Here is a 25,143-nt window from a genome sequence, read left to right as displayed (position 1 = left end):
CCTGTGTATAAAATGGAGATAGTAACAGCGGCCATCTCAGAGGGAAGTTCTAGGCTCAATGAGATGGTGCCTGAATCTGTGCAGGCCCTGAGATAATTGCAGTTGGGGTTCTTGGTGTCAACACTGTGGTTGCTGTGGGACCCTTGTGCCCATCTCTGCCACCCTCACCCTTGCTGTCACCCCCACCTCTGACTTGAGGCCACATGAGTGGATCTCTGATCCTTGCTCCAAGAAGAGACAGGTGAGTCCACTGTAGCCTGTGTTTGGCCTGCTGGGATGGCCCTGTCCCTGGCTGCCCCAGCCCCAGAGTTCCCAGGGTCTGGGGCCCCTCAGGATACCGCAGCTTTAAAGCACAGTACATCCCTTTCAGAAGCTGAGCAGGTCCTGGCCCAGAGCCCAGAGAGGAACCTGGTTGCTTGCCCCAGTCCTGCCCCACTCTTGCTGCTCTCAGAAGTGTGGGCTCCCAAAGATGTGATGCCCTCAGACAGGAGGCACCAAAAGGACGCCAGAGCCTTCACCATCCAGCAGGTCCTGCCAACTGATAGAGTTGATAAAGGTGGCCCCACCCTTAGTAACCCATGGGCATACTTATAGAAACATCTATAAGGGCATATGTATATAGTGGGTGTATCATAATGGGTGTATCATCCTAGCCACGGATATAGACCAGCAGCCAGCTCTACTGAGAGCCAATCAGCCACTTCACTTCTCTCCCCAGAACGGTGTGGGCCATCAGCAATCTCTGTCCTGCTGCTCTAGCAGAGCGGCAGCCTCAGGGGCTTCCAGGGTCTAGTCTGAGGGGCTTGGGCCCACATCTATGCGGGGAAGCCCTCACAAAGCCATAGGCCTTTTCTGTTCTGAGCCCAGATCCCCAACAACAGATGGCCTCTCCCATTTTATCCATGCCCCTCCCCCAGCGAGCCTGCCCCCGTATCTTCAAGGCCTGCAGAACCCTCTGGACCCTTCCCCAGGCTTTAATCACACACACTCTCTAACCCTCCCCAGTCTTCTGCTTCCAGGCAGGACAGAGGCCAGTGCTAACACCCACACCCTATGGCTTTAGGTAACTCCCTTCCCTCTCTCTGCTTTTGTTCCCCCATCAGCACTGGGCTAAGAACAGCAAGGGGGAGGCATCCCCCGGCCTCCTCGGGGGTGACAGTCTGATGTGGCCTTCCCCCACCTTCATCCCAGATCTGTCCACCCATTTGAAGAGCTGTTCTGCCTTAGTGTGAACAGCTCCTTCTTAGCCTAAGGGGAGTCCCAGCGGAAAAGAAGGGGGCTCCAACAGAATATTCCCAACTACTGGCTGTGTCTGAGGGCCCCGGGACCAGAGCAGGGGCAGGGAGTTCCCAGGCTGCCAGAGGACAGGGCCACCTCTGGCCTCCGCTGGGGAATTCCACTATCCCTTCTAAGGCTGATGTCCCTCTAAAGCTGAGAGGGACGTCTCCTCACCCTCTGCCAGCACCTGCTGCACAAGCTGGGCGCACATCAGGGCAAGCCACTGCCAACAGCACGGATGGGGATGGAGTTGGGAGCCAGGAAGTAGAAGCTGAGCCCCACCCTCCTGTTCTGGAAAACACCATGAAGAGATGACATGCTCATCCTGTGCTGGAGCCAGGCTGTGGCCCCGTCTACGGTCAGGCAGAGATAAACCCCCAGCTGCCAGCACTGCCTTCTAGAAGGTGGACATCAGTTCCAGGGTGATAATTCCAGAAAGGTGACAGCCACAGCCTTCTGGACCACCAGGAAACCTGGGCAGGTGCCCTCATCTCTCAGCCTCAGTTGGGGCTCTTCTGTTTCTGAAGCTTCTAGACTGCCTGCTCCATCACCCTTGTTCCCTTAGCACCCAGAAAGTCTGTGGCACCTCCTCACCCAGCCCCACGCAATCCAGTCATAGTATTAGGTAGGTGCAAAAGTAATTGCATTTTTTGCTATTACTTTTAATAGCAAAAACTGAGATAACTTTTGCACCAACCTAATAGCCTCTCCTCCTGTGGGAGGGTGGTAGTGAGGGGCCTTTGAGCTCAGCCTGGGTTGACCTTGCAGCCTGCCCAGGCTAGCTGTGCACAGTGAGACAGTCGTGTGGTGCGGCACACAGGGTTCTGCAGGTGCTAGTGGGAAGCTGAGGGAGGTGCCAGGAGTCCTGTCCCTATACCTAGGGTGATGCATAATGAAGACACACTGCGCCTGGGACCCACAGCGATACACAGCTACACAGATATGGCCACACAAATACACAGTCACAGCCTAGACCACCACACACAACCTCAAAGAGACAATGAGCCACACACAGTGACACACTACCTCTCTCTGCTTTTGTTCCCCCATCAGCACTGGGCTAAGAAGAGTAAGGGTTGTTACTGTCAAAATTACACACTGTCGCAGGGAGTTGCACAGTGTCACACTTAGTCATGCATAGCCACACAACATATAGTGCCAGAACATGATGATGATGATAGAGGCTTCCGTGATAGTAGTTAATATTTAAACAAAATACTGTTCTTAGCACATGTACTTAATTCTCTCAATAACCGAGGAAGGCACTGTCATTATTCCCATTTTACAGAAGCGGAAACTGAGGCTCAAGGAAGCTGCATAGTGGAGTCAGGACTCAGAAGCAGGTAGCCTACCCACAGGGTCAGTGCTATGAAACTTCACACAGCCACCATCCAGGGACACACTGCCACAGAGTAAGAACGTCAGTAAATCCATATAACACACACACCATGATGGAATGACAGAACCACTCCGTCACCCTGGGCCACCCACTGTCACATCAGTCATACAGTCACACTCAGTTGAACAGTATCACAAGAGATTATACGCTGTCACACTGGGTTACAAGCAGCCACCCTCAGTGCCACAACGTCACACACTTGGTTTAACGTTACACACTATCATTACACGCTGCACAGCGGCTCCACCACAGACCACAGGCGTGACAGAACTTCTCAGCTGGCACTGGGTCCCATACTAGATCACCACTGTCACACCCATCACATACAGGCACACTTTTGCACAGGATCATACTGAAGCACAAACTCTTGCAGATTGCCTCAGTGATTACACAGTCATACCTGTAACACACCAGGCCACAAACCCGGTGCCTCAGAAATTTGTAAACAGGAGAGCGTCAGGTGACAAGGGATGGAGAGCTTTGGAGGAGCTGAATTAAATCATGAAAAGGGGTAACTAATCACCCTAGTACTCACCCCTGCAAACACTGCCCCACAGTGGGTCACGCACTCACAGAAGTACTAAACACGTCCAATTAAAGGCTCCAAGGCAAATGGCCCCGAGTGAAGGGACAAGTGGTGGGCGTCCTGCCCCAGCTGCCTTCCCATTCCCCGATCTCGGAGTGCCCTGCTCCCCTTACCCAGCCTCTGTCCATTGAGCGCCGCCACCTTAAGGCTCTGCTCCTGCAGGTAGAGCTCCCTGGAGCGGCTCCGGCTCCGGATCCCCAGGCACTGCATGGCGCTCCCCCGCCCGTGCCCCTGCCTGCGCTGAGCCAGGTCCGGGACAGCGCCGCTTCCAGTGTTTTATGCTCACAGCGCCCACTGCTCTGGTCCAGGGGGCGGAACTGTCGCCCTGGAGGGGAGCAGGGGCGGAGTCCAGGAATGGGAAGGAGGAGCTAGAGTTCGAGAGGAGGGGCCACTCTGGAGGGGCGGGACGAGAGGGAAATCTGTAGGGGTGGAGTCAGACCCTGGGTGGGGAGCTAGTCCTCAAGGGGCAGGACCTATGCCCCCTGAACCGAGGCGAAGTGAGGGGTCTGGGGGCAATCAGAACACAGGAGGCGGAACGAGAAGAAAATCTGGGCTAAGGAAGGCGTAGTCAGACCGTAAAAGGCTGGGCCATTCAAGAGGGGTGGGACCAACGCCCCCTGGAGGTGGGGCGAGAGCTGCGTCGGGGCGTGGGTGGGGATAGCGGGTGGATCCAGAACCCAGGAGGCTGGGCCGAGGAGATGCCGGGCCCTGTGGAGGCAGAGTGGAGACAAATCCATAACCCAGGAAGCAAATCTGTGTCGAACGCCAGAGACCAAAAAGCGGACTGGGGGCGGAGCCAGAGCCAAGGTGGGGTGAGGGAGGGGCCAAGCCCAGAGGCGGAGCTCAGGCCGGGAGCCTCTGCTCCAGAGGCGACGTGGAGGCAAAGCCACACCCAGGAAGCAGCCCGGGGGCGGGGCCAGGGCCCAAGAGGCAAGGCTGGGCGGACCCCGCACTGAAAGGGCGTGTCCAGACAGGGAGGGGCGGGCCCTCGACTTTGGAGGCGGCGCGGGGCCAGGGCCAGGGCCAGGGCCCGGCAGGCAGTATGGGAGGAGTCTGACCAGGGAGCCTGAGCGGCGAATTCTAACGCCACCTCGCAGGCTGGGGCAGGACCGAAGGGCCGAGTCTGCGGAGACAGAACTGAGGGGAGTCCCAGTGGGCGGCAGTCTAGCGGGGATCTGAGTGGGGCGAAGCCAGGCGGGAACGGGGACGGCCTGGGCCATACACCCAGCCCCCCAAGTATTTTACTTCGATTGCTCAACTAATTCATTGCGACTCAGCTTGCGGTTGCCTCATTTGTGAGCCTCAGGCGGGCCTGTTTCCTTGTCTTGGTTTGACCACCTAAGTGATAATCCCCAAGGTGCCGTATGCAAACGGAATTCTTGAAAAAATGCTGATCTTAAAATGAGCCCATTAACCCAGGCTGGCTTTCATGAATACATGAGAACGACTTGTAACTTTGCACAAAACTTCGCTGCCAATATGCTCGGAACAGTGGATCCTTTCATGTACATCACAACGTCCCTTTCATTCACCCAGCAATTATTTATTGAGCCCCTACTGTGTGCCAAGCTCAGGACACCACCCAGAGGCCTGACTCACTCTTTTACTCCAGGCCTCTGAATAGTTCCCCCCAGTTCGCTTCACTGCAGCTCCAGTCACCAGCATCGACGGTGAGTCACTGGCAAAGCCAGTTATTGGCTCAGACAAGCACAGCAGTAGTAACAATAAACTGAAGCGCAGAGTAACCTGCCTAAGGTCATATCAGAGAGAATAAATCATGAGTAAGGTGAGTTAGAAGATGGGCAAGGTAGATTAGCTGAACTATGAACACAGAAAAGCTATTCTTTGGAGAGGGAAGCAGAGTGCAAGGGGAGCCTGTGTTATGGAGAAACTGCGCAGGAGTTCTTAACTAGACCAAAGACCCCACAAGAACCTGTGGATAGAATCACATCTCAAAATAACTGGCTTCCTTTGAATTCTTAGGTATTTTATTTTCTGCATTTAAAAACATGCTCCTGGCTGGGTGCAGTGGCTCACGCCTGTAATCCCAGCATTCTGGGAGGTCAAGGCGGGCAGATCACTTAAGGTCAGGAATTCGAGACCAGCCTGGCCAACATAGAGAAATCCTGTCTCTGCTAAAAATACAAAAATTAGCTGGGTGTGGTGGGCGGTGCCTGTAATCCTAGCTACTTGGGAGGCTGAGGCAGGACAATCGATTGAACCCAGGAGGTGGAGGTTGCAGTAAGCAGAGATGGTGTGAACTACACTCCAGCCTGGGAGACAGAGGGAGACTCTGTGTCAAAAATAAATAAAATCATGATCATAGAAGGGGTCTATAGGCTTCACCTGACTGCCAAAGTGGTCTGGCACAAAAAGTTAAGATTGACGTAGATCCGTGTGTGCAGCACAGGCCTGGAAGCCCAGGGACAGACCGCTTTTGAACATAGGTGGGTGAGAAGCTGGCCACTCCCTTACTAAGATGCTCTGGAATCATCTCTTGGAGGACTGGTTTTTGCAGCAGCCTAGAATTCCTATTCCCATTGGTGTTTATGGTCCCCACACCCTCTGTGAAATATGTATTGCTATCCCATGGATGATTCTCAGGCCCACAGTAAATAGAAGCAAAGTAAGGACTGGAGCCCAGGTCTCCTGGGGCCAAGATGAGGCCCCTCTATTTTCTATTTTTACAAATGGCAAGTCTTGCAGGGGGCAAAAGGGATAGGATATAGGAAAAGTTAGTATGTGTGGCAGGGTGTGTTCAGTGAGGGGAGGACCCTGGAAGGTGATGTCCTTTTGGGCACATCAGGGGATCTGCTGGAGAAGCCAGTCCAGGCACAACCAGAATAAAGAGTGGAGGAAGTAAAGTGAGGGAAGGAGGATGGAGGCTGTAGCATCAGTGTGAGGGCTTCAGAGGGCCTAGGAGGAGTTGGGCAGCTCTTGAATCTAGTTCTGGCCCTATTTTCCCTGACTAGGAACTATCTTACGATGCCCCGTCATCTCCCAAAGAACCATAGACAGCAGCTCATAGGGCATAGAAACTTGGGGAGGGGGTCTCCTGCAGGCACACAGCACTCACTGGGTACCAGGCACTGTTCTAAATGCCATGTATATATTGCCTCATTTAATCTTCATATAGCAACCCTATGAGGTAGATGGTATCATCCCCCACTTTGCAGGTGAGGAAACTGACACACAGAGAAGTCAAGAGATTCATCTGAGATGAGAAAGCCAAGACTTGAATTCAGGTACTTTGCTTTCAGAATTGATGCCAGTAAACTCTACTACCTCTGCATGCACCTGGGGTGAGGACAGAAGGGGCATCTCATATCTAGGTGAGCCCCATCTCTCCTCAGGCCAATAGAAGGAGTCCCTCTGGGCTCCTTGCAGAGAGTATGGAGCCCCAAGCGATAGAGAGTGGGCCTGCAGCACGCACAGTGCTGGGGCACCCACACTGTGGAATGGATACAGACCCTCTGATGCAAGTGTAGACGACTTGGAACAGCATTGGGCACAGCGACCACCCCCTCCCACCAACAATTCTCCTTGACACGTTCTTATTTCCCCATCTGGTTTGCAGTATGGACAGAAGGCAGTTAAGGTAGGTAATTTTGGGTGATCAGCTAGAAGTGGCAGGGCCCTCAGGGAAACTAGCTTGGGGTCACAGTGTTTATGTCAACCCTTCAGGAAAGGCTGGACTGAGGCATTTGGGAGGCTGGTCTCAAATGGGGTGGGCCAGGGCAGCCAACCCCATGCCACAGGACTGGGAGGTCCTGATTGAACCTCTGTGTGTCTTCCTCCATGGAAAATATATCGGGGCTGCCTCAGGAGAGAAACTGACAAAGGCACAGACCCTGAGGATGAAGCCTGTTCCAACAGGAGCTGAGGAACGATGCTGCGTCAGAGAGAAAGCAGAGGTCTCCACTGTGTCCTCAGCTGCCCAGTCTCCCGTCTTGCTAGTCTGGCAGGCACACTAAAGACACCTCTGGCCTGAAGAAAGACGAGGGAGCACTGGAAGGGGCAGGGACTCTGTGACTCATCTAGACACCTTAAAAGGTGGTTTTAAGGAGTCTAGGCTATTGGTATGAAGGCAACAGCTCTGGGCACAGAGCAAGGTCTCTCTGGGCCAGGAGGACCAGGTCTGGGCCAACTGGGAAACACGAGATAGGCAGGAGGCTGGCTGATGGGAACATCTCTAAGTCTCCCTAAATTCCAGGGGGACTCCAGCTGAAGGATGGAGGGCTCTGCCCTTCTCTTTCCCATCTATTATGTCCATGAATAGTTTAGATGGATAGGTGGTGGCCACTCACGTCTCCAACCCCAAGGGTACTAGAAAAGAGAGGGATATGCAGTAAAGCAGTGATTGACATGAAGGGAGCAGGGTTTGCGGAGCTGGCAAGCGATCTGGAGGGCAAGGCCCTGCCAAGAGTGGGTGCATCCCTGGCCCGGAACAAACAGGCGCCCAGTCAAAGTTACCCGTCCCAAACTCCCCTCTCCCAGAAGGCCTCCAGACCTGCACTCGGGAGCCCAGGCTCCCCTTGCTGCTTGAGAACCAGCGAAAGGGCAAAGAGCTGGCTCATATCGGAGGAAACAAAGCTCCACTGGACAAAGGATGGAGCAAGCAGCTCCGGCTGAGACCTGGCCCTATGCCCTCAGGAGGGTCGCAGATGAGGGGATCAGGCTGCTTCTTCCAGCCTAAGCATCGCTATTTCTGCTCTGGGCAGTTACGGCTACACAGCCCGACCACGGTTAACCTTGGACACCTCCTCGCCCCACCCTCTTACCCCCCACTCCGCCACATCTGCGCGGCAGGACGCGGTCCAGGCACGCCAGGGCTTTGGGGAGCCTGGGGGCGGCCCGGATGAGGCAAGGAGAATTTGGTCGTTCTTGGATGCCGTTTCCTTTCTCCTCCTCCCCTCCGTCCAAGTGGGACCACGGAACCCAGACTTTCACAACCAGGACAAGGGAGTCCGCGAGGCGGAGGGAAGTCTTCAGACCCGTGCCGCCCCTCCCACCCCCCACGACCCTGGGCCAGATCTGGGACAAGCCTGGAAACGCCCAGGGTCGTGCCGACAGTCCCACCCAGGGAGCCGCGGGCTGAGATTTTCCGAGTCCGGCGAGGGGGCCGAGGTTGGCCCTGGGGCGGGGTGGAGGCGGCCGAAGGAGCTGGGGGCTCCGGGTCCAGGGCCCAGAACGGCTTTCCAGGCGTTCACCCCGGCAGGGTCTCCCGCTGGCGCGGGCCAGGCACTCACCGTGCAGGGTCAGGAAGTCCCCGCCCGAGTCCATGCCCCACGGGCAGCGCGGCGGGAGGGGCACCGCGGGACTCACGTGAGCGGCGACGGCGCTGGGGTCCGAGCAGAGTGTGGTGGAGGGATCCGAGTGGATCAGGTGGGAGGAAGCCGAGGGTGGGCCCGGACTCCGCCCCGCCCCCGCCAGCCTGGGCCCCCGCCCCCTGGGCCCGCCAACCCGCGCCTATCCCCGCCCCTCCTGGGGACACCGGAGGGAGGGCAGAGCTGGGGGCCATGCGGACCGGCCAAGCCTGGCCCGGGCGAGCAGGCGCGCCCCGACCAGAAATAGCCAGATCCCTCCAGCTTCCTCCACCGCCGCCACCCAGCCACCCACGGGCCGCGGGCCCTGTCATTACCGCGGGCGGTCCGGCCCCACGCCCTGCTTGTGGGCGCCTCGCTGGGGTCAGGGTGATGCTGGAAGGAATCCGGCGTCATCCCGGGGAAGGGATCGTGTAAGGTCCGACGCCCAGACGGGCGGCTGTGCTGGGGAGACGCGGCGTCCAGGCTTCCAGCCACTGCTCCCGTATTCGCTTTCCCTTCTGCGAAATGGGTGCACGGACACGACTGGGAGGTCTTCAGAGAGCAATACCTGGACCTTGTCGGCAGGAGGGTCCCCTTCCTCCCCCTGGGAGGTTTGTAACCCTAAGAGTGGCCTTCGGTGGAGTGTTGAGGGCGGAAAAGGAGGGGGAAGCAAACAGGTGCAGAGTTCACTTCGGAGCCCCTCATATCCCAAAACCCCAGCGATCCACGAAGCCGAGGGGGAGGATCCCCAGGGTACCTTCAGGTGGCCTCCCAAAGGGCCATCTGGGCAAGGTCCCTATGCAGACCCACCCCCCAACTCTTGGGACTCGGAAAACCCTCTTTATAAGTTTCCCAGACACCCCTCCACCCCAGCCCCTGGGAGGGCTCCTGGATCCTGTTGCCCACCACCCCTTTGGAGAGTCCCTTGGGAAAACTGGGCTCATGGTGTCAGAGAGCCCCCACAGGGCCTCCCAGGATGGGGGGTGCTAGGCCCCCCAGTAAAGCCACCCAGGCCTCCTGGGCTGATAAGGCCAATGTGAAAGTCTGGCAAAGCTAGCTGGACCAGCTTATCGGGAGGACCTCCGGGCTTTGGAGAGCCCCCTACTCTGCATGCCCCCCTACTCTGCATGTCCCCCACTCTGCATGCCCCCCTACTCTGCATGCCCCCCCACTCCGCCTGCCCCCCACTCCGCCTGCCCCCCCACTCTGCATGCCCCCTACTCTGCATGCCCCCCACTCTGCATGTCCCCTCTACTCTGCCTGCCCCCTCTACTCTGCCTGCCCCCTACTCTGCCTGCCCCCTACTCTGCCTGCCCCCTACTCTGCCTGCCCAACTCTACCTGCCCCCCAACTCTGCATGCCCCCACTCTGCATGCCCCCACTCTGCATGTCCCCCCACTCTGCATGCCCCCCACTCTGCATGCCCCCCACTCTGCCTGCCCCCCACTCTGCCTGCCCCCCTACTCTGCCTGCCCCCCTTACTCTGCCTGCCCCCTACTCTGCCTGCCCCCCAACTCTGCCTGCCCCCCACTCTGCATGCCCCCCACTCTGCATGCCCCCCACTCTGCATGCCCCCCACTCTGCATGCCCCCCGACTCTGCATGCCCCCACTACTCTGCATGCCCCTCCTCCACAGACGGGGCCTCACCCCTTCCAAGCACTCAGCTCCTATCCCGTCCTGCAGTACGAACACCATGCCCTAGGCAGGCTGTCAGGTCCCTCCTTGCTTTCCCTTCCGTCCAGGGCCGTACTCCATGTCTGTTGAAGGATGAGCAAATCCATACTGGCAGGCCCCACTTTGGACCTCTATACAGGGGGCCAGGGCAGGGGTGGGGGGGCGGGGAGAAGGGTCCCCTTCTCTGGCCTTGGAGCCTACCACCTGCACCTCTGACACTCCGGGGCCTGCATGCCCTGTACTCAGCAAGTCGGGCCTTCTCAAGTTCCTCTCCCCTTCCTAGGCAGCGTCACAATGAAACTCTGACACCAGGAGTGGACATGGCTCCATCTCAGACATCATTCCTATGTATTCACGTCATCTCCCAACTCAGCCCCAGGCCCTAAGCCAGGGCATTACCTGGGAGCTTCTTGTCTCCCTCTGTCCCTGTTCCATGGCGGGGCTGCAGCCAGGCTGTTCCTTTGCATGCTCCAAACCCACCTCACAGAAGCCCACCTCTGGCCTCTGGCACAGACACAAGAGCTGCAGCCTCCTCTCTAGCCCAGGGTTCTTGGGCAGGATGGGCACTGCTGACTCAGAGCTGGCACATGCAACCAGATTCTGCCAGAAATGAGGGCTGGGCACCACCCTGCTCATAGAGAAACCTAGTCTCCTCCCCTGTCTGTCGGCCCCTCCCGGCTCTCACAGGCTGGGAGGTGCTCTGCTGGTTCCTGCTAGGGGTAAGCCTGTGTGGTAGGACCTGACGTGTGGGGAGGGGCTGGAGCTCAGGGAAGGAAAAGAGGCTTTGTACCAAGCCACAGAATTGCTGGATTCTGCTCCCTCTGCCTTTACTCCCTCACCCTCAACTCCCAGGGCTGTCTGTGGGCCAGCCCTGGCCAGGTGCCTAAACTACCCTCCTCAAAACCCAGCTCCCAGTTGCCTGTGCAAGATGCCCCGAGATCCCGGTGACTCAGAGGGCTATTTGGCAGGCTTAGTGTGGGTGCACAGAGGCCCACACATGCCCCAAAGAGCAGTTCTTTAATGGTGGAGTTTCTGGCATCTCACTGTCCTGACCATGCCCAGTCTTCAGTGTCTGTGTGCGGGTGGATGGGGTGATGGAGCTTCTGAGATCACTGGAGACAGGGGAGAGAGACCAAGTGTTGGTGCCAGTTCCTGCCTCAAGCCACTTCCCTTGGTCCCTCTACCACCACCCTCTCTGGGGGCCTGAGGAGAAAGTATCATCAACCCAAGAGTGCCAACTTTCAGGATGATCACGCTCCAAGTGTGCTTCAGGGCTGGCCCTTTCTAGCCCCTCCCGCATGGAATGCAAACTTGGCCCGGCCTGGGAAGGGAGGTGGATAGGGTTTCTTCTACCCACTCCCTGTCTTTAGAGCTCCTGGCTCCAGGATATGGGGTGAAGGGGCTGTTTAAATCTTGGCTCTGCAGTTTCCTGCTGTTAAGACTTTGGAAAAGTGACCTTGCCTCTCTGTGCTCCTCAATCAGGAGCTATAATCATCCTTAGAATTGGCAGAAATAATGGATGGCAAGTACAGGGCACAAATAAGTGCCTGCCAGAAGGCCAGCAGAATCCCACAGCCGTCCTCTGCCTGGCCTCCTCTACAGATCCAGGTGGCCAGAGCCCAGCCTGAGGCAGGTGGTCTAAGGGGTGCCCCTGCTGCTTTTGAGGGCTGCAAAACCCCCATAGGAGCTCCCTCCAGAGGGTCATGGGCCCAAGACCCAATGCATCAGGAGGAAAAGTGAAGGCTGCTCCTCCCAAGGGAGCAGCTGTGGCAAAGTGAGAGTCCTCAGGTCATGTAGGGTCAGACCTTCAGGTCCTGACCGTGCAGGAATCCAGGATGCCATAGTGAACCATGAGGTTGCTAGGCCTGCTGGTAGTCCCAGGACAGTATGGGATTATTTGGGGCTACTATTCCATAATTATATTTGTGGGATTTAGGGTATATTCATTTGTGAATGTAACTGTGATGTTTATTTCATTGTAGACTGAGTCCCAATGCTCACCTCCACCCCAGAGGCAGAATATAGTGCTTGGTGTCAGGGAACAGTAAGGAAACTTGCCCTCAGACCCCTATCTGACAGAGGAGGTGGAGGCTAACTTACCTGAGGGAGGAAGGACACTTAAGGGCTGTGTGAACTGAAGACACCCACATTTGAAAACTGTTCTGCTATGTCACTTATTCAACAGATATTTACTGAGCAGCTACTGTGTACTGGGCACTGTTCTAGAGGCTTGGGAATCATCTGTGAACAAAACACACCAACAGCCCCTGCCCTCTTAGAGCCTAAATTCTAATGGAAGGAAAAGAGACATTTATAACAAACATAAGAAATGAATTGTATAGGATATTAGCAGGTGACAAGCAAAATGAAAAAAGTGGGATAAAGGAGTTCAGAAATAGGATAGGGTTAATTTATATTTTTGAGATGGAATCTCGCTCTGTTGCCCAGGCTGGAGTGGCTGACAAAATATTGCATAAAATATTAGGAAAGTTATAAATTATAGTCTCAAACCTTTTAGAAGGCCAAAAGGTTTTATTGGGACAGGTTAGAGGCAGCCTATCCATTATGTTAGGGAAGAGATAGGGGTGATAAAAAGCTTTTCCAGTTTAAGTCTGTTTACCCCAAATCCCTTTGTCTCTACTCTGTTTACTCACGTAAACTTTGTGCTGAATGGTCCTCTCAGGGGGAAATCAAAGGGAATTACCTGTTAAAGTGTTTATTCTGGGCCCAAAACTTAAAGCTTTTATCTTCATAAAACCAATCTTTTAACTGTATTAATTACTCACAAGTGTGTTAACTAAAAACCTATTATAAAATTAACAATAAATAAAAGTATGTAGAGGAGTCTGGGTCAATTGGTTGCATTTTGCTATCTAAAAGCAGCTAACAACCATCCCTAGCCTACTTCAATCACTACAATGGTGTAAAAGTACATTCATTCATCCATCATTAAGTCAAAGTCTGCAGTCCAACCCTCTGCAGGTAGTGGACATCTCAGGTGGTGACCCCAATGTGATACCCATCACAGCAGGCGCTCAAATGCAAAGCAAACCAATGTAATCATCATTGCGAAGAAGGAATAGAGAACCTCCCAAAAACCAAAAATTAAAAAAAAAAAAAAAAAAAAAGCAATCAGGTCAAGTAGTAAGTCATTGGTACCCACTGAGGATTGCCAAGCTCAGGGAGGCATTGTTTCAGGCTAAAAAATCATAAAACACGGTGGCTCAAGCCTGTAATCCCAGCACTTTGGGAGGCCGAGGCGGGTGGATCACGAGGTCGAGAGATCGAGACCATCCTGGTCAACATTGTGAAACCCCGTCTCTATTAATACAAAAAAATTAGCTGGGCATGGTGGCGCGTGCCTGTAATCCCAGCTACTCAGGAGGCTGAGGCAGGAGAATTGCCTGAACCCAGGAGGCGGAGGTTGCGGTGAGCCGAGATCGCGCCATTGCACTCCAGCCTGGGTAACAAGAGCGAGACTCCGTCTCAAAAAAAAAAAAAAAAAAAAAAAAAAAAAAAAAAAAAATCATAAAACAGCAGTTATTAGCTCAATAAATAAAAGTACAAAATGTAATTCAAGCTGCTGTTCTCCAAGGTCCATTATTCCAAGCAAAAACGTAAAGCTCTTAAAAACAAGTAAAACAAATACCTAGGAATACAACTAACAAGAGATGTGAAGGATCTCTTCAAGGAGAACTACAAACCACTGCTCAAGGAAATGAGAGGGCACAAACAGATGGAACAACATTCCATGCTCATGGTTAGAAAGAATCAATATCGTGAAAATGGCCATACTGCCCAAAGTAATTTATAGATTCAATGCTATCCCCATCAAGCTAACATTGACTTTCTTCACAGAATTGGAAAAAAAAAACCTTAAATTTCATATGGAACCAAAAAAAGCCCTCATAGCCAAGACAATCCTAAGCCAAAAAAAAAAAAAAAAGCTGGAGGCATCACGCTACCTGACTTCAAGCTATACTACAAGGCTACAGTAATCAAAACAGCATGGTACTGGTACCAAAACAGAGATATAGACCAATGAAACAGAACAGAGGCCTCAGAAATAACACCACACATATACAACCATCTGATCTTTGACAAACCTGACAAAAACAAGCAATGGGGAAAGGATTCCCTATTTAATCAATGGTGTTGGGGAAACTGGCTAGCCATATGCAGAAAGCTGAAACTGGATCCCTTCCTTACACCTTATACAAAAATTAACTCCAGATGGATGAAAGATTTAAACATAAGACCTAACACCATAAAAACCCTAGAAGAAAACCTAGGCAATACCATTCAGGACATAGGCATAGGCAAGGACTTCATGACCAAAACACCAAAAGCATTGGCAACAAAAGCCAAAATAGACAAATGGGATCTAATTAAACTTAAGAGCTTCTACACAGCAAAAGAAACTATCATTAGAGTGAACTGACAATAGAATGGGAACAAAATTTTTGCAATCTACCCACCTAACAAAGGGCTAATATCCAGAATCTACAAAGATCTTAAATTTACAAGAAGAAAACAACCCCATCAAAAAGTAGGCAAAGGATATGAACATTTTTCAAAAGAAGACATTTATGCAGCCAACAAACATGAAAAAAAGTTCATCGTCACTGGTCATTAGAGAAACACAAATCAAAACCCCATGAGATACCACCTCACACCAGTTAGAATGGCTATCATTAAACAATCTGGAGACAACAGATGCTGGAGAGGATGTGGAGAAATAGGAATGCTTTTACACTGCTGGAGGTTGTGTAAATTAGTTCAACCATTGTGGAAGACAGCGTGGCGATTCCTCAAGGATCTAGAAATAGAAATACCATTTGACCCAACAATCCCATTACTAGGTATATACCCAAAGGATTATAAATAATTCTATTATAGAGACATATGCACACATATGTTCATTGTGGCACTGTTCACAATAGCAAAGACTTGGAACCAACCCAAGTGCCCATCAGTGATAGACTGGATAAAGAAAATGTGGCACATATACACCATGGAATACTATGCAGCCATAAAAAGTTTACATCCTTTGCAGGGACATGGATGAAGCTGGAAACCATAATTCTCAGCAAACTGACACATGAACAGAAAAATCAAACACTGCATGTTCTCACTCAAAGTGGGTGTTGAACAATAAGAACACATGGACACAGGGAGGCGAACATCACACACTGGGGACTGATGGGGAGGTGGCTGGGGTGTGTGTGGCAGGGCTAGGAGAGGAATAGCAGGGAATTGGGGGGATTGAGGAGGGACAGCATTAGGAGAAATATCTAATGTACATGATGGGGTGATGGGTGCAGCAAACCACCATGGCATGTATATACCTATGTAACAAACCTGCACGTTCTGCACATGTACCCCAGAACTTAAAGTTTAATAAATTATTTTTTAAAACACACACAAAAGCATCCAATAAAAAAAACTACAGCTATAAATTTTTTTTTTTTTTTTAGACGGAGTTTCGCTCTTGTTACCCAGGCTGGAGTGCAATGGCACAATCTCGGCTCACTGCAACCTCCACCTCCTGGGTTCAGGCAATTCTCCTGCCTCAGCCTCCCGAGTAGCTGGGATTACAGGCACGTGCCACCGTGCCCAGCTAATTTTTTGTATTTTTAGTAGAGACGGGGTTTCACCATGTTGACCAGGATGGTCTCGACCTCTTGACCTCATGATCCACCCGCCTCGGCCTCCCAAAGTGCTGGGATTACAGGAGTGAGCCACCGCGCCCAGCCCCTATAAAAATTTCTTAAGCAAGTAGTATTCCAAAAACTCTTAGCCTGCCCAGTAATTAATAATCAGCAAGGCAATCAGGTAACGTTTATAAAAAATTTTTTTAAAAGGCTTTACAAGCCAAAGCCACACAGTCAAACAAAAGAAAAAACAAAAAGAACTAAAAGGCTCTGGCACAAATGCTCCTCCCAAGCCGGCCAAGGTGGAAAAAACAAGCAGCACAAGCAAAAGCAGCAAGCAGCACCCAGGCAGGGCCAGCATCGCTGCCTGCCGTCCCAGAACCGGCCGCGCCTGCTGCTCTCCACAGGTGTCCCACAGTAAGACTTCCTGTGCTCTTTGTATACAAGCAACGTCCCAAATTGTAATTCTCAGCCTAATTTAAGTTTAAAAATTTGTAGAACCTTTTTCTAATATTAACCACTGCTGTTATTCCAATCTTACCCTTAACATGGCTCTTTTAAAATGCAACTGAAGTAAAATAGTAACCTCTAAAAAAAAAAAAAAATTACAAAAGGCCCACAACTTAGTTAAAAAGCAATTAAAAACTAAGCAGGTAAAACCACACATTATCCTTAAAAAAAAAAACTTTAATCCAAATTAAATATTTGTTAAATTAAAAAGTAAAAATGTTGTGCCCATTCTCAAAAAGTTTAAAAAAAAATTATATGTAGCCGGGCGTGGTGGCTCATACCTGTAATCCTAGCACTTCGGGAGGCCGAGGTGGGTGGATCACCTGATGTCAGGAGTTCAAGACCAGCCTGGCCTTCATGGTGAAACCCCATCATAAAAAAAAAAGAATTGTATGTAAGTGTAATAAAAACATACATATATAAAACTAATTAAAAATAGTCTTTGCTCTAATAGTCAGTCATTGTTTTCAAAACAGTTTGCCAGTTTAAAGTCCACAAACTTGGTGAGCCTAAAACCTCAACTGCAAAGTTTAAGCCATTCTACCTGTGGCTTTAAGCACATACTTAAATATATTCTTTGAGTCTCTGCCTCCAAAAATATTTTCAAATTTCCTTTTAAATTTCATGTCACCAATTTTGGCCTGCCATCTTAATAAATTATGCAGTCAACTGCTAAGTTATAATCCTAATATCATCAAAATTCCTTTAGAACAAAAAAGCAATTCAAAGCAGTATTGCACTCCTCCATACCTAATACTTTATCACGGTTTTCCAAAGGGTCAAGTAAACCAAAAAAAGCTGCAGTCTAATAAAAACCACATAATTCAATCCATCTAAGTTTGCTAACACTCAAAAAGCAAAAATTAAAGCCCTAATTCTAACATTAAAAACTTTTTCCGCTCAGCCCATAAATACAGTAAGTAACTTGGCTTACTCAGTTTATCTATTACAAAATATTAAAACAGCTTTAAAATGTCTAATCTCAAGCCCACAGCTACAATGTCACTGCTTAACCAAAACAAACAAAAAATTTTAATTTAAAAAAAAATTCTGCAAGTAAACTGTATAAATGTTGTTTTAAAAGTCTAAGCAAGTTTTAAAACATTAACTGTAAAAAAACGTGTGTAAACATATCGGTTAAAAGTTAAAAAGGTATCATCTAGTTTTTCTATAAACTAAACATTAAAATAAAGCACAACTTTTTTTTAAGGTACTAACCTCTTTACAAAAATTCTAAAAAGTCTCTTAGCAGTTACCAACACTAAAATTTCCAGTACACCAGCACCAACCAAAAAACTGTGTCTGTCCTCATTTAAAAAACTTAAGCCAGCCTAAAAAAAAACTACAAAACAATGCAGCTTCCTGAAACCACACAAGCCTTAAACATCACCTAAAAAATGCTTAAAAAAAAAAAAAAACCCCAAAACACAAAAAGCTAAGCAAATCCTGCTTAAAATTGGTTTATTTTTTATTCTCTCACTTTGCCTGAAACCTGTACTTGCTGCATTCTATCAAGCCCATCCTCTAATCCACATTTTTCTGCCCTGCAACTTAAACTAACACCCCCTTCGTAGCTTCTAACAACACAACTGCTTAATTAAAAAAATTAACTTACCTTCAGTAAAGTTCCTCATTAATGGTATACAGTAAACTAAAACGCCAAGTAACACTACAGGTCAAACACAAAACATTCATAGTTCCACTTACAGCTTTTCCAGTCTCAGCCATAGTCATCCTGGCTACCGCCGGCGTCACAGCGGCATCTATTACTAAGTCAGTACAAACAGCTGCTTTTGTAAATCCTCTAGCCAAAAATAATGAAAAGGTGTGCAAAATCAGCTCTCCTAGTTAAACCACCATTCCTGGAAGTCGCTCTTTAACTTAAAAAAACTGTTGCTAATTATACTCATGATTATCTTATTTGTTAATCCTAAAATGCAAAGCCAAAATAAAAACAAAAACCACCTCACCGAACAAACCCGTGGCTAGATGCATCAGTAACCACCAAACAACAAAGCCTAATTTTATTATTATCATTTTTTTAAAAAGACGCGATCTCTGCTCACTGCACCCTCTGCCCTCCAGGTTAGAGTGATTCTGCCTCAGCATCCTGAGTAGCTAAGATTACAGGTGTGTGCCACCACGCCCAGCTAATTTTTGTATTTTGAATAGAGACAGAGTTTTACCATGTTGGCCAGGCTGCTCTTGACCCCAAGTGATCCACCCAGTCTGACAAGAGTTATGTTTTTTTGTTTTTTCTTTTTCTTCTTCTTCTTCTTCTTTTTTTTTTTTTATAGAGACGGGGTTTCACCATGTCGGCCAGGCTGATCTCGAATTCCTGACCTCAAGGGATCCACCCGCCTCGGCCTCCCAAAGTGCTGAGATTACAGGCATGAGCCACCGCGCCCGGACCAGAGTTACGTTTTAAAGGGGTTGATCAGGCTGGATCTTCTGGGGAAGGTGACATTCAAGCAAAGACTTGATGGAATTGAGAGACTGAGACATTTAGAGATATCTGGGCAAAGGATTCCAGGCACAGGGAAAACACCCTGAGGCAGGAGGGCGTCTGGTATGCTGGAGGAAGGGCAAGGAGGACAAGGCCAGTGTGGCTGGAGACGAGAGAGCAAGGGAACTGGGAAGAGCGGGTGGGGTGAACATGGGAGGAGAATGAGAAGTAACCGGGACCAGGTCCTGTTGTGTTTTGTAAGAATTCACCTTTTATGGCCGGTGGGGCTGGGCACGGTGGCTCACACTTGTAATCCCAGCACTTTGGGAGGCTGAGGCGGGTGGATCACCTGAGGTCAGGAGTTCAAGACCAGTCTGGCCAACATGGCAAAACCTAGTCTCTACTAAAAATACAAACAAACAAACAAAAATTAGCTGGGTGGGGTGGTGGGCTCTTCCCAGCTACTCGGGAGGCTGAGGCAGGAAAATCGCTTGAACCTGGGAGGCGGAGGTTGCAGTGAGCCGAGATGGCGCCATTGCACTCCAGCCTGGGCAACGGAGCAAGACTGTCGCAAAAAATGACAACGACGCAAAAGAATTCAGCTTTTACCTTGGGAGAAACGGGGAGCACCTGCAAGCCTTCAAGCTAGGGAGGGGCGTGATCTGACTAACAAGAGAATCCTCTGACTGCTGGAAGACGTCACCGTGGGGCGACAAGGGCTGGAACAAGAGCCCAGTGGGAGACTCTTGCAACACCCAATTCAGGTGGGAGTGGATGGTGGCTCGGACCTCGGAGGGCGGGGCCGCCAGGTGTGAGGCTTTGCCACGTGTGAGGCTTTGTCATCTCCCCCACCCCGCGCCTTACACCCCCGGCTTGTGCTGGAGCATGGTTTTGGTGGTGAGCGTTATAAGATGGGAACGCTCCCGGAATGTAGAAATATCCCGCCGTGGGTGAAAGTTCCCGAAGGCCTGAAAGATCCAGGGGTGTTCCCGGTCCAGACGCGGCTGCTGGAAGCCATGTTCGGACGGCACGGATCTCGAAGCCCTTACATCGAGCAGAGGAGCAAGGCCATGCTCCAGCTGAAGGCTCTGGAGTCTTCAGACCTCACGGAGGTCGTGGTTTATGGCTTCTATTTATACAAGCTCGGGACCCCGTGGACGTCCAGTCCACGGCTCAGTGGCACCGCCAGCGCCAGGAGCGAGGGAGGCTCAAACTTGCAGAAGCCATGAATGCCCTGGAACTAGGCCCTTGGATGAAGTGAACCAGCTTCCAGCCAGGATGAAGGCCAGGATGTAGAGATTAGGTTGTGGCCAGAGCTGGAGTGATTTCTCCAGTTTGGTTTAAAATCTGCTCCAGCCTTTAGAGTTAAGGGAAAACCATCTGTTTAGGGGTCTCTGCCCTTGGGTCTGAGTCTTGTTGTAAGTATCTCTTTGATGGTTGCCAATAAAAAGTTTTTTTTTTTTCTTTTTTAAATAATAAGTTTGAGGTGCCATCCAAGGCAAGATGTCAAGAACACGATGGATGTACAAGTCTGGAGTTTGGGAGGGAGATGGGGGCTAGAGATGAAGTCTGGGATATGGTTCAAAACAGTTTAAAGTGTCCATGAACTCTCACATTTTGCAAATGGGATTATATTCTGGTATCTTTTTGGAGGGCATTTTGGCAGTATCTCAACTACTAAAATGTACACACCTTTGGCCAAGCCCTACTATGATACTATGTCACAGAAACTGTACAGCTATGCAAACTATGCACAAATGTGAACAAGGTTGCTCATTACAGCATTTTTATAGGAGCAAAAAAACAAGTAGTTCTCCATGAGTTGCCATAGGACATAAGTGAAAAACACAAACGGCAGGACAACATCCATGTGTGACATTATTTCACTCGGTTTTTTTTGAGACAGAGTCTCACTCTGTCGCCCAGGCTGGAGTGCAGTGACACTATCTCAGCTCAGTACAAGCCTCCCAGGTTCAAGCAATTTTTGTGTCTCAGGCTCCCGAGTAGCTGGGATTACAGGCATATGCCACCACGCCTGACTACTTTTAGTATTTTTAGTAGAGACAGGGTTCCTCATGTTGGCCAGGCTGGTCCTGGACTCCTGGCCTCAAGCAATACACCCACCCAGCCTTCCAAAGTGCTGGGATTACAGGCATTAGCCACCACACCCGACCTGTTTTTAAACAACTTTTTAAATGTCTTGACAGATATCAGTGTTTGTGTAGGCAGAAAAAAACAGCTGAAAGTAAGCAGAAATACTCTAATAATTTTGGGGAAAGGACTGAGAGGAGGACAATTCCTTTTTAGTATTTATGCCCTATTTGAATTTTTTGTTTGTTTGTTTGAGACAGAGTTTCGCTCTTGTTACCCAGGCTGGAATGCAATGGCGCGATCTCGGCTCACCGCAACCTCCGCCTCCTGGGTTCAAGCAATTCTCCTGCCTCAGCCTCCCGAGTAGCTGGGACTACAGGCGTGCACCACCGTGCCCAGCTAATTTTTTGTATTTTTAGTAGAGACGGGGTTTCACCATGTTGACCAGGATGGTCTCGATCTCTTGACCTCATGATTCACCCTCCTCGGCCTCCCAAAGTGCTGGGATTATAGGCGTGAGCCACCATACCCGGCCTTGAATTTTTTATACACAGGTGTCCAACCTTTTGGCTTCCCTGGGCCACATTAGAAGAATTGTCTTGGGCCACACATAAAATACACTAACACGATAGCTGATAAGCTTAAAAAAAAGGGGGTCCATGCATAATGTTCATGATATCCACCGCCACAGATAAGCAAAAACATCCTTGCAATCAAAAAGTTGGACATCCGTTAAACTCTGAAATTTAAGTTTAAAAAAATATGAAAAACAAAGGCCAGGTGCAGTGGCTCGTGCCTGTAATTCCAACATTTCGGGAGGTGAAGGCCGGAGGATTGCGTGAAGCCAAGTGTCTGAGACCAGCCTGGGCAACACAAGAAGACTTTGTTTCTACAAATAATTTTAAATATTAGCTGGGCATGGTGGTGCAGGACTGTGGTCCCAGTTACTCCGGAGGCTGAGGCAGGGGGACTGCCTGAGCCCAGGAGGTCGAAGCTGCAATGAGCTGTGATCATATCCCCGCACTCCAGCCTGGGTGACAGAGTGAGAACCTGTCTCAAAAAGAAAAAAGCAGTGAAAAAAAACAACAAAAAAAAGGCCAAAAATGTGTGTGGGACCCAGAGGTAAACAAACAAACAAAAATGCGGTCAACAGAACAGGTTATAAGATGAAGACAGCCTGTCACAAGGAGTCCCCTTTGTGCTGACGAAGTCCCCGGGGAGGGGAGCTGAAGAGCAGTTCCAAGCCCTGACCTGAGCCCTGTTACCCACGCAGGGCCGCAGCCATTCATTTCTTCAGTTAGGCAGGGAGCAAACAAAAACTGAATGCCGGGCATGGTGCAATCGGGGATGAATCCAGTTTATCAAGCAGAGAGATACTGGCAGAACAGGAACCCGAGGGTGGAAATAGGTGATGCGCGGAAGAAACGGGAAGGCAGGGAAGAGAGTGTATCGGTCAGAGGAAACGGGCAGCAGCACCAGAGGCTGCTGAGAGGTCAAGGGAGATGAGGACCGAGGGGTGGCTGTCGCCACTGGAGGGACCAGAGGGTGCTGGTGACCTCAGCCTGGAGCCAGGGGGTGGGAGGGGTCATGCAAAGCTAAAGGAGACCTCTCCCAGGCTAGTCAGACTCTATGACTGTCTCTGAGGCTATCTAGAGGCAGGACAGAGAAGCCAAAAGTAATGACAAGGGTCCGTTGTCCTGTCCTTCCCTGTAACAGGGAAGGGGGCCATGGAGCCTCCACAAGCAGAACTGCTCCTAAGTGACAAGCCCACCCAATTGGGGCTCCGTTTGCCTCAATAGAGCAATGGAGGCCTGCTGCACTCCTCTTCCTGCCCACAGCTCCCTCCTGCACCACTGGGGGCTTGCATGCATGTGGAAAATTGGAGAAATGCCTGTTTGCCAAAGCTCCCTCCACTTCCCTCCTCTTCTCCCCACCATAGCCACCCTTTTAAGTCAGCCCCGGGAGGACAGACTTAAAGAAGAGGATTGCATAGGCCCTGGACTAAACTCAGGACATGGACACATACTTTTGGGGTCCCAGGTACCTAGAGGGCAGGCATGGGACACATAATTTTGGCCCTGTGGTCTCTTACTCTGTGGGAAAGAGTGCAGTTGGGGGACAGCCAGAGATGGGCCTTGCACATACACAGTCCATGGCAGGCGACCCTGGCTTCTCAGCTCTCAGGACAGAAAAGATACTGGAAAGGACAAAAGAGAACCAGGTCCAACCAATAGACGTAGAATTGGAAGTAGCACAGGTGTGTGGGCAAGCATCCAAGCACTCATCTCTGGAAGTGGTTTCAGGATGTAAGGCGAGGAAACTCACCGCAGAGTAGAAAGTGGTTATATCGCTTGTGAACAAAAGCCATCGTGTGCAAATGACAACAGTCAATATGATGTCATGCTGCTGCCCTGGACAAACAATCCTCTTCCCCAATCTCAGTGATGCGCTCATCACCCTCTGATTGCACACACAGGACACCTGGGAGTCATTCTTGGTGACTGTTTCTCACCTCCCATTATCCATCAGTAAGTCTTGTCAATTCTACTTTTTGGATGTGTCTCTAATCCAGTTCCCTCTCATCCAATCTCCCCTCAACTCCTTCCTAACCACTGTGTTAGTTTCCTAACTGAACCTCCTGATGCCTCTTGCCTCTCCTGTCTATTTCTTATAGCAATCAGAATTATCTCAGTAAAACAGAGCTGATCATGACATCCCCCAGCTTAAGACCCTTGATGAGCCTCCTCCTGCACTCAGAATAAAGTCCAAATTCCCTAATGTGGCCTACCAACCCACTTACAATCTGGCCCTAATCTATCAGTGTCATTCTTCCACCTTCACAGTCTTTAAGTTCCACTCCTCCTGAATTTCTTTCAGTCCTTCCCACATTTTAAGATTTTTGTAGAGATGGGGTCTCCCTATGTTGCCCAGACTGGTCTCAAACTCCTGGCCTCACTCCTGCCTCAGCTTCCCAAAGTGTTGGGATTACAGGTGTGAGCCACCACACACACCATGCTCTTATTCAAGTACTTTTTTTATTTTTTGCCATTCTACTAACTGTGGAGTTGTATTGCATTGTGGTTTTAATTTCCACTTCCCTGATGACTAATAATGTTTGGTCTACTCATTCTTTGAAATCTCTGCTTGGTTTTCATTTATTCCAAGAAGTAATCGCCCCTTCTACAGACTAAGTTCCTGTCTTCCTCTGTAGTTCCATGACAACCAATATTTATCTCCACCTTAGCCTTAACCCACTAAAGTACAGCTGTTTTCCCATTACCTCCACAAGCACCAGCCTCATCACAAACACACACATACACGACTGTGCACTTCCCGAAGGCAGAAGATATCACAGGATACCATACTTTGGTATCTTCAGCTACCAGCACGGACCTGAAACACAATCCTTATACAAAAAATATGAGTGAATGAACAATTGCTGAACAAATTAAGAATGGCTGAAGGTAGGTAGGTACCAGGTTTTGCAGACAGGCGTGGCTGTGTCAACTAAACCTTTCTCCCGGGTCCTCACACTCAGTAAGCTCACTTTTAAAGGATGGGTCCTCACCTTAGTAAGCTCACTTTTAAAATGACGAGGCTGAAGACGCGAACGGTTACGAGGACCACAGCGGTGACGTGGCGGAAGGGGCGGGGCCGGAAGCGGAAGGGCCGCAGGGCGTTAGCGGCGTCTCAGTCGCCATGGAGACCAGGAGCTGCCGCGCACGGAGGTCTTCAGCGTCCCCGACCTACGAGTGCCCGGGGACGATGTGGGCGCCAACTTCTCCACCGGCCGGGTCCAGCAGCCCCAGCCAGCCCACCTGGAAGTCCTCCTTGTCTTCCTCCCTCGCCTGCTCCGAGGGCTTCCCCCACAGCTTCGCAGCCAGGCCGCGCCGCCTCACGCAGCTCGTGCTCGCGCCGCGTCCCGAGCCGCAGCTGCTTCGTCTGCGCCCCTCCTCGCTGCGCACCCAGGACATCTCCCACTTGCTCACCGGCGTCTTCCGCAACTTGTACTCGGCCGAGGTCATCGGAGAAGACCTGAGCGCAAACTTGATCAAGGCCCGCGGCAGCGACAATGAGCGCCACGAGGAGTTCGTGGACCAGCTGCAGCAGGTAACGCGGCGGTGGTAACGCGTCTGCGGACGGTGCCGGGGACTCAGCGTTCGACACGCGTGAGCACCTGCTGGGTGCCAGGTGCTGT

The 25,143-nt window shown here is 50.7% G+C and overlaps 2 protein-coding genes and 1 pseudogene across 7 annotated transcripts in view; 2 read left to right on the top strand and 1 right to left on the bottom strand.

Moving 5' to 3' along the window:
• PLCD1 (phospholipase C delta 1) overlaps positions 1 to 24,582 on the bottom strand; it is a 37,870-nt gene extending 13,288 nt beyond the window's left edge. Inside the window, exon 1 of one of the 3 annotated variants that reach the window (XM_012455674.2) lies at positions 24,514 to 24,582. Coding sequence is in view for 2 of the 3 variants with exons in the window: in XM_012455670.2 (XP_012311093.1) it covers positions 3,377 to 3,473 (97 nt within the window). In the remaining variant the exon portion in view is untranslated. Of the gene's footprint in view, positions 1 to 3,376; positions 3,474 to 8,512; positions 8,575 to 24,513 lie in introns of those variants that run through there. The other 2 variants (XM_012455671.2, XM_012455670.2) reach the window with 2 other exon arrangements.
• Positions 19,766 to 20,115, top strand: LOC105719560 (developmental pluripotency-associated 5 protein-like; annotated as a pseudogene).
• A 44-nt stretch (positions 24,583 to 24,626) lies between the features above and the next one.
• The window catches only part of DLEC1 (DLEC1 cilia and flagella associated protein), a 68,664-nt gene continuing 68,147 nt past the window's right edge, over positions 24,627 to 25,143 (top strand). For 3 of the 4 annotated variants that reach the window (XM_012455660.2, XM_012455659.3, XM_021666555.2), the window contains exon 1: positions 24,643 to 25,055. In XM_012455660.2, coding sequence (XP_012311083.2) covers positions 24,645 to 25,055 — 411 coding nt within the window. In that variant the 5' untranslated portion in view covers positions 24,643 to 24,644. Of the gene's footprint in view, positions 25,056 to 25,143 lie in introns of all 4 variants that reach the window. The other variant, XM_012455658.2, reaches the window with a different exon arrangement.

Source organism: Aotus nancymaae, unplaced genomic scaffold (genome assembly GCF_030222135.1).
Source record: "Aotus nancymaae isolate 86718 unplaced genomic scaffold, 86718_ANA_hifiasm-v0.15.2.pri h1tg000038l, whole genome shotgun sequence".
NCBI classification, from domain to species: Eukaryota; Metazoa; Chordata; class Mammalia; order Primates; family Aotidae; genus Aotus; species Aotus nancymaae.
This window is presented reverse-complemented; position numbering and strand designations above follow the sequence as displayed.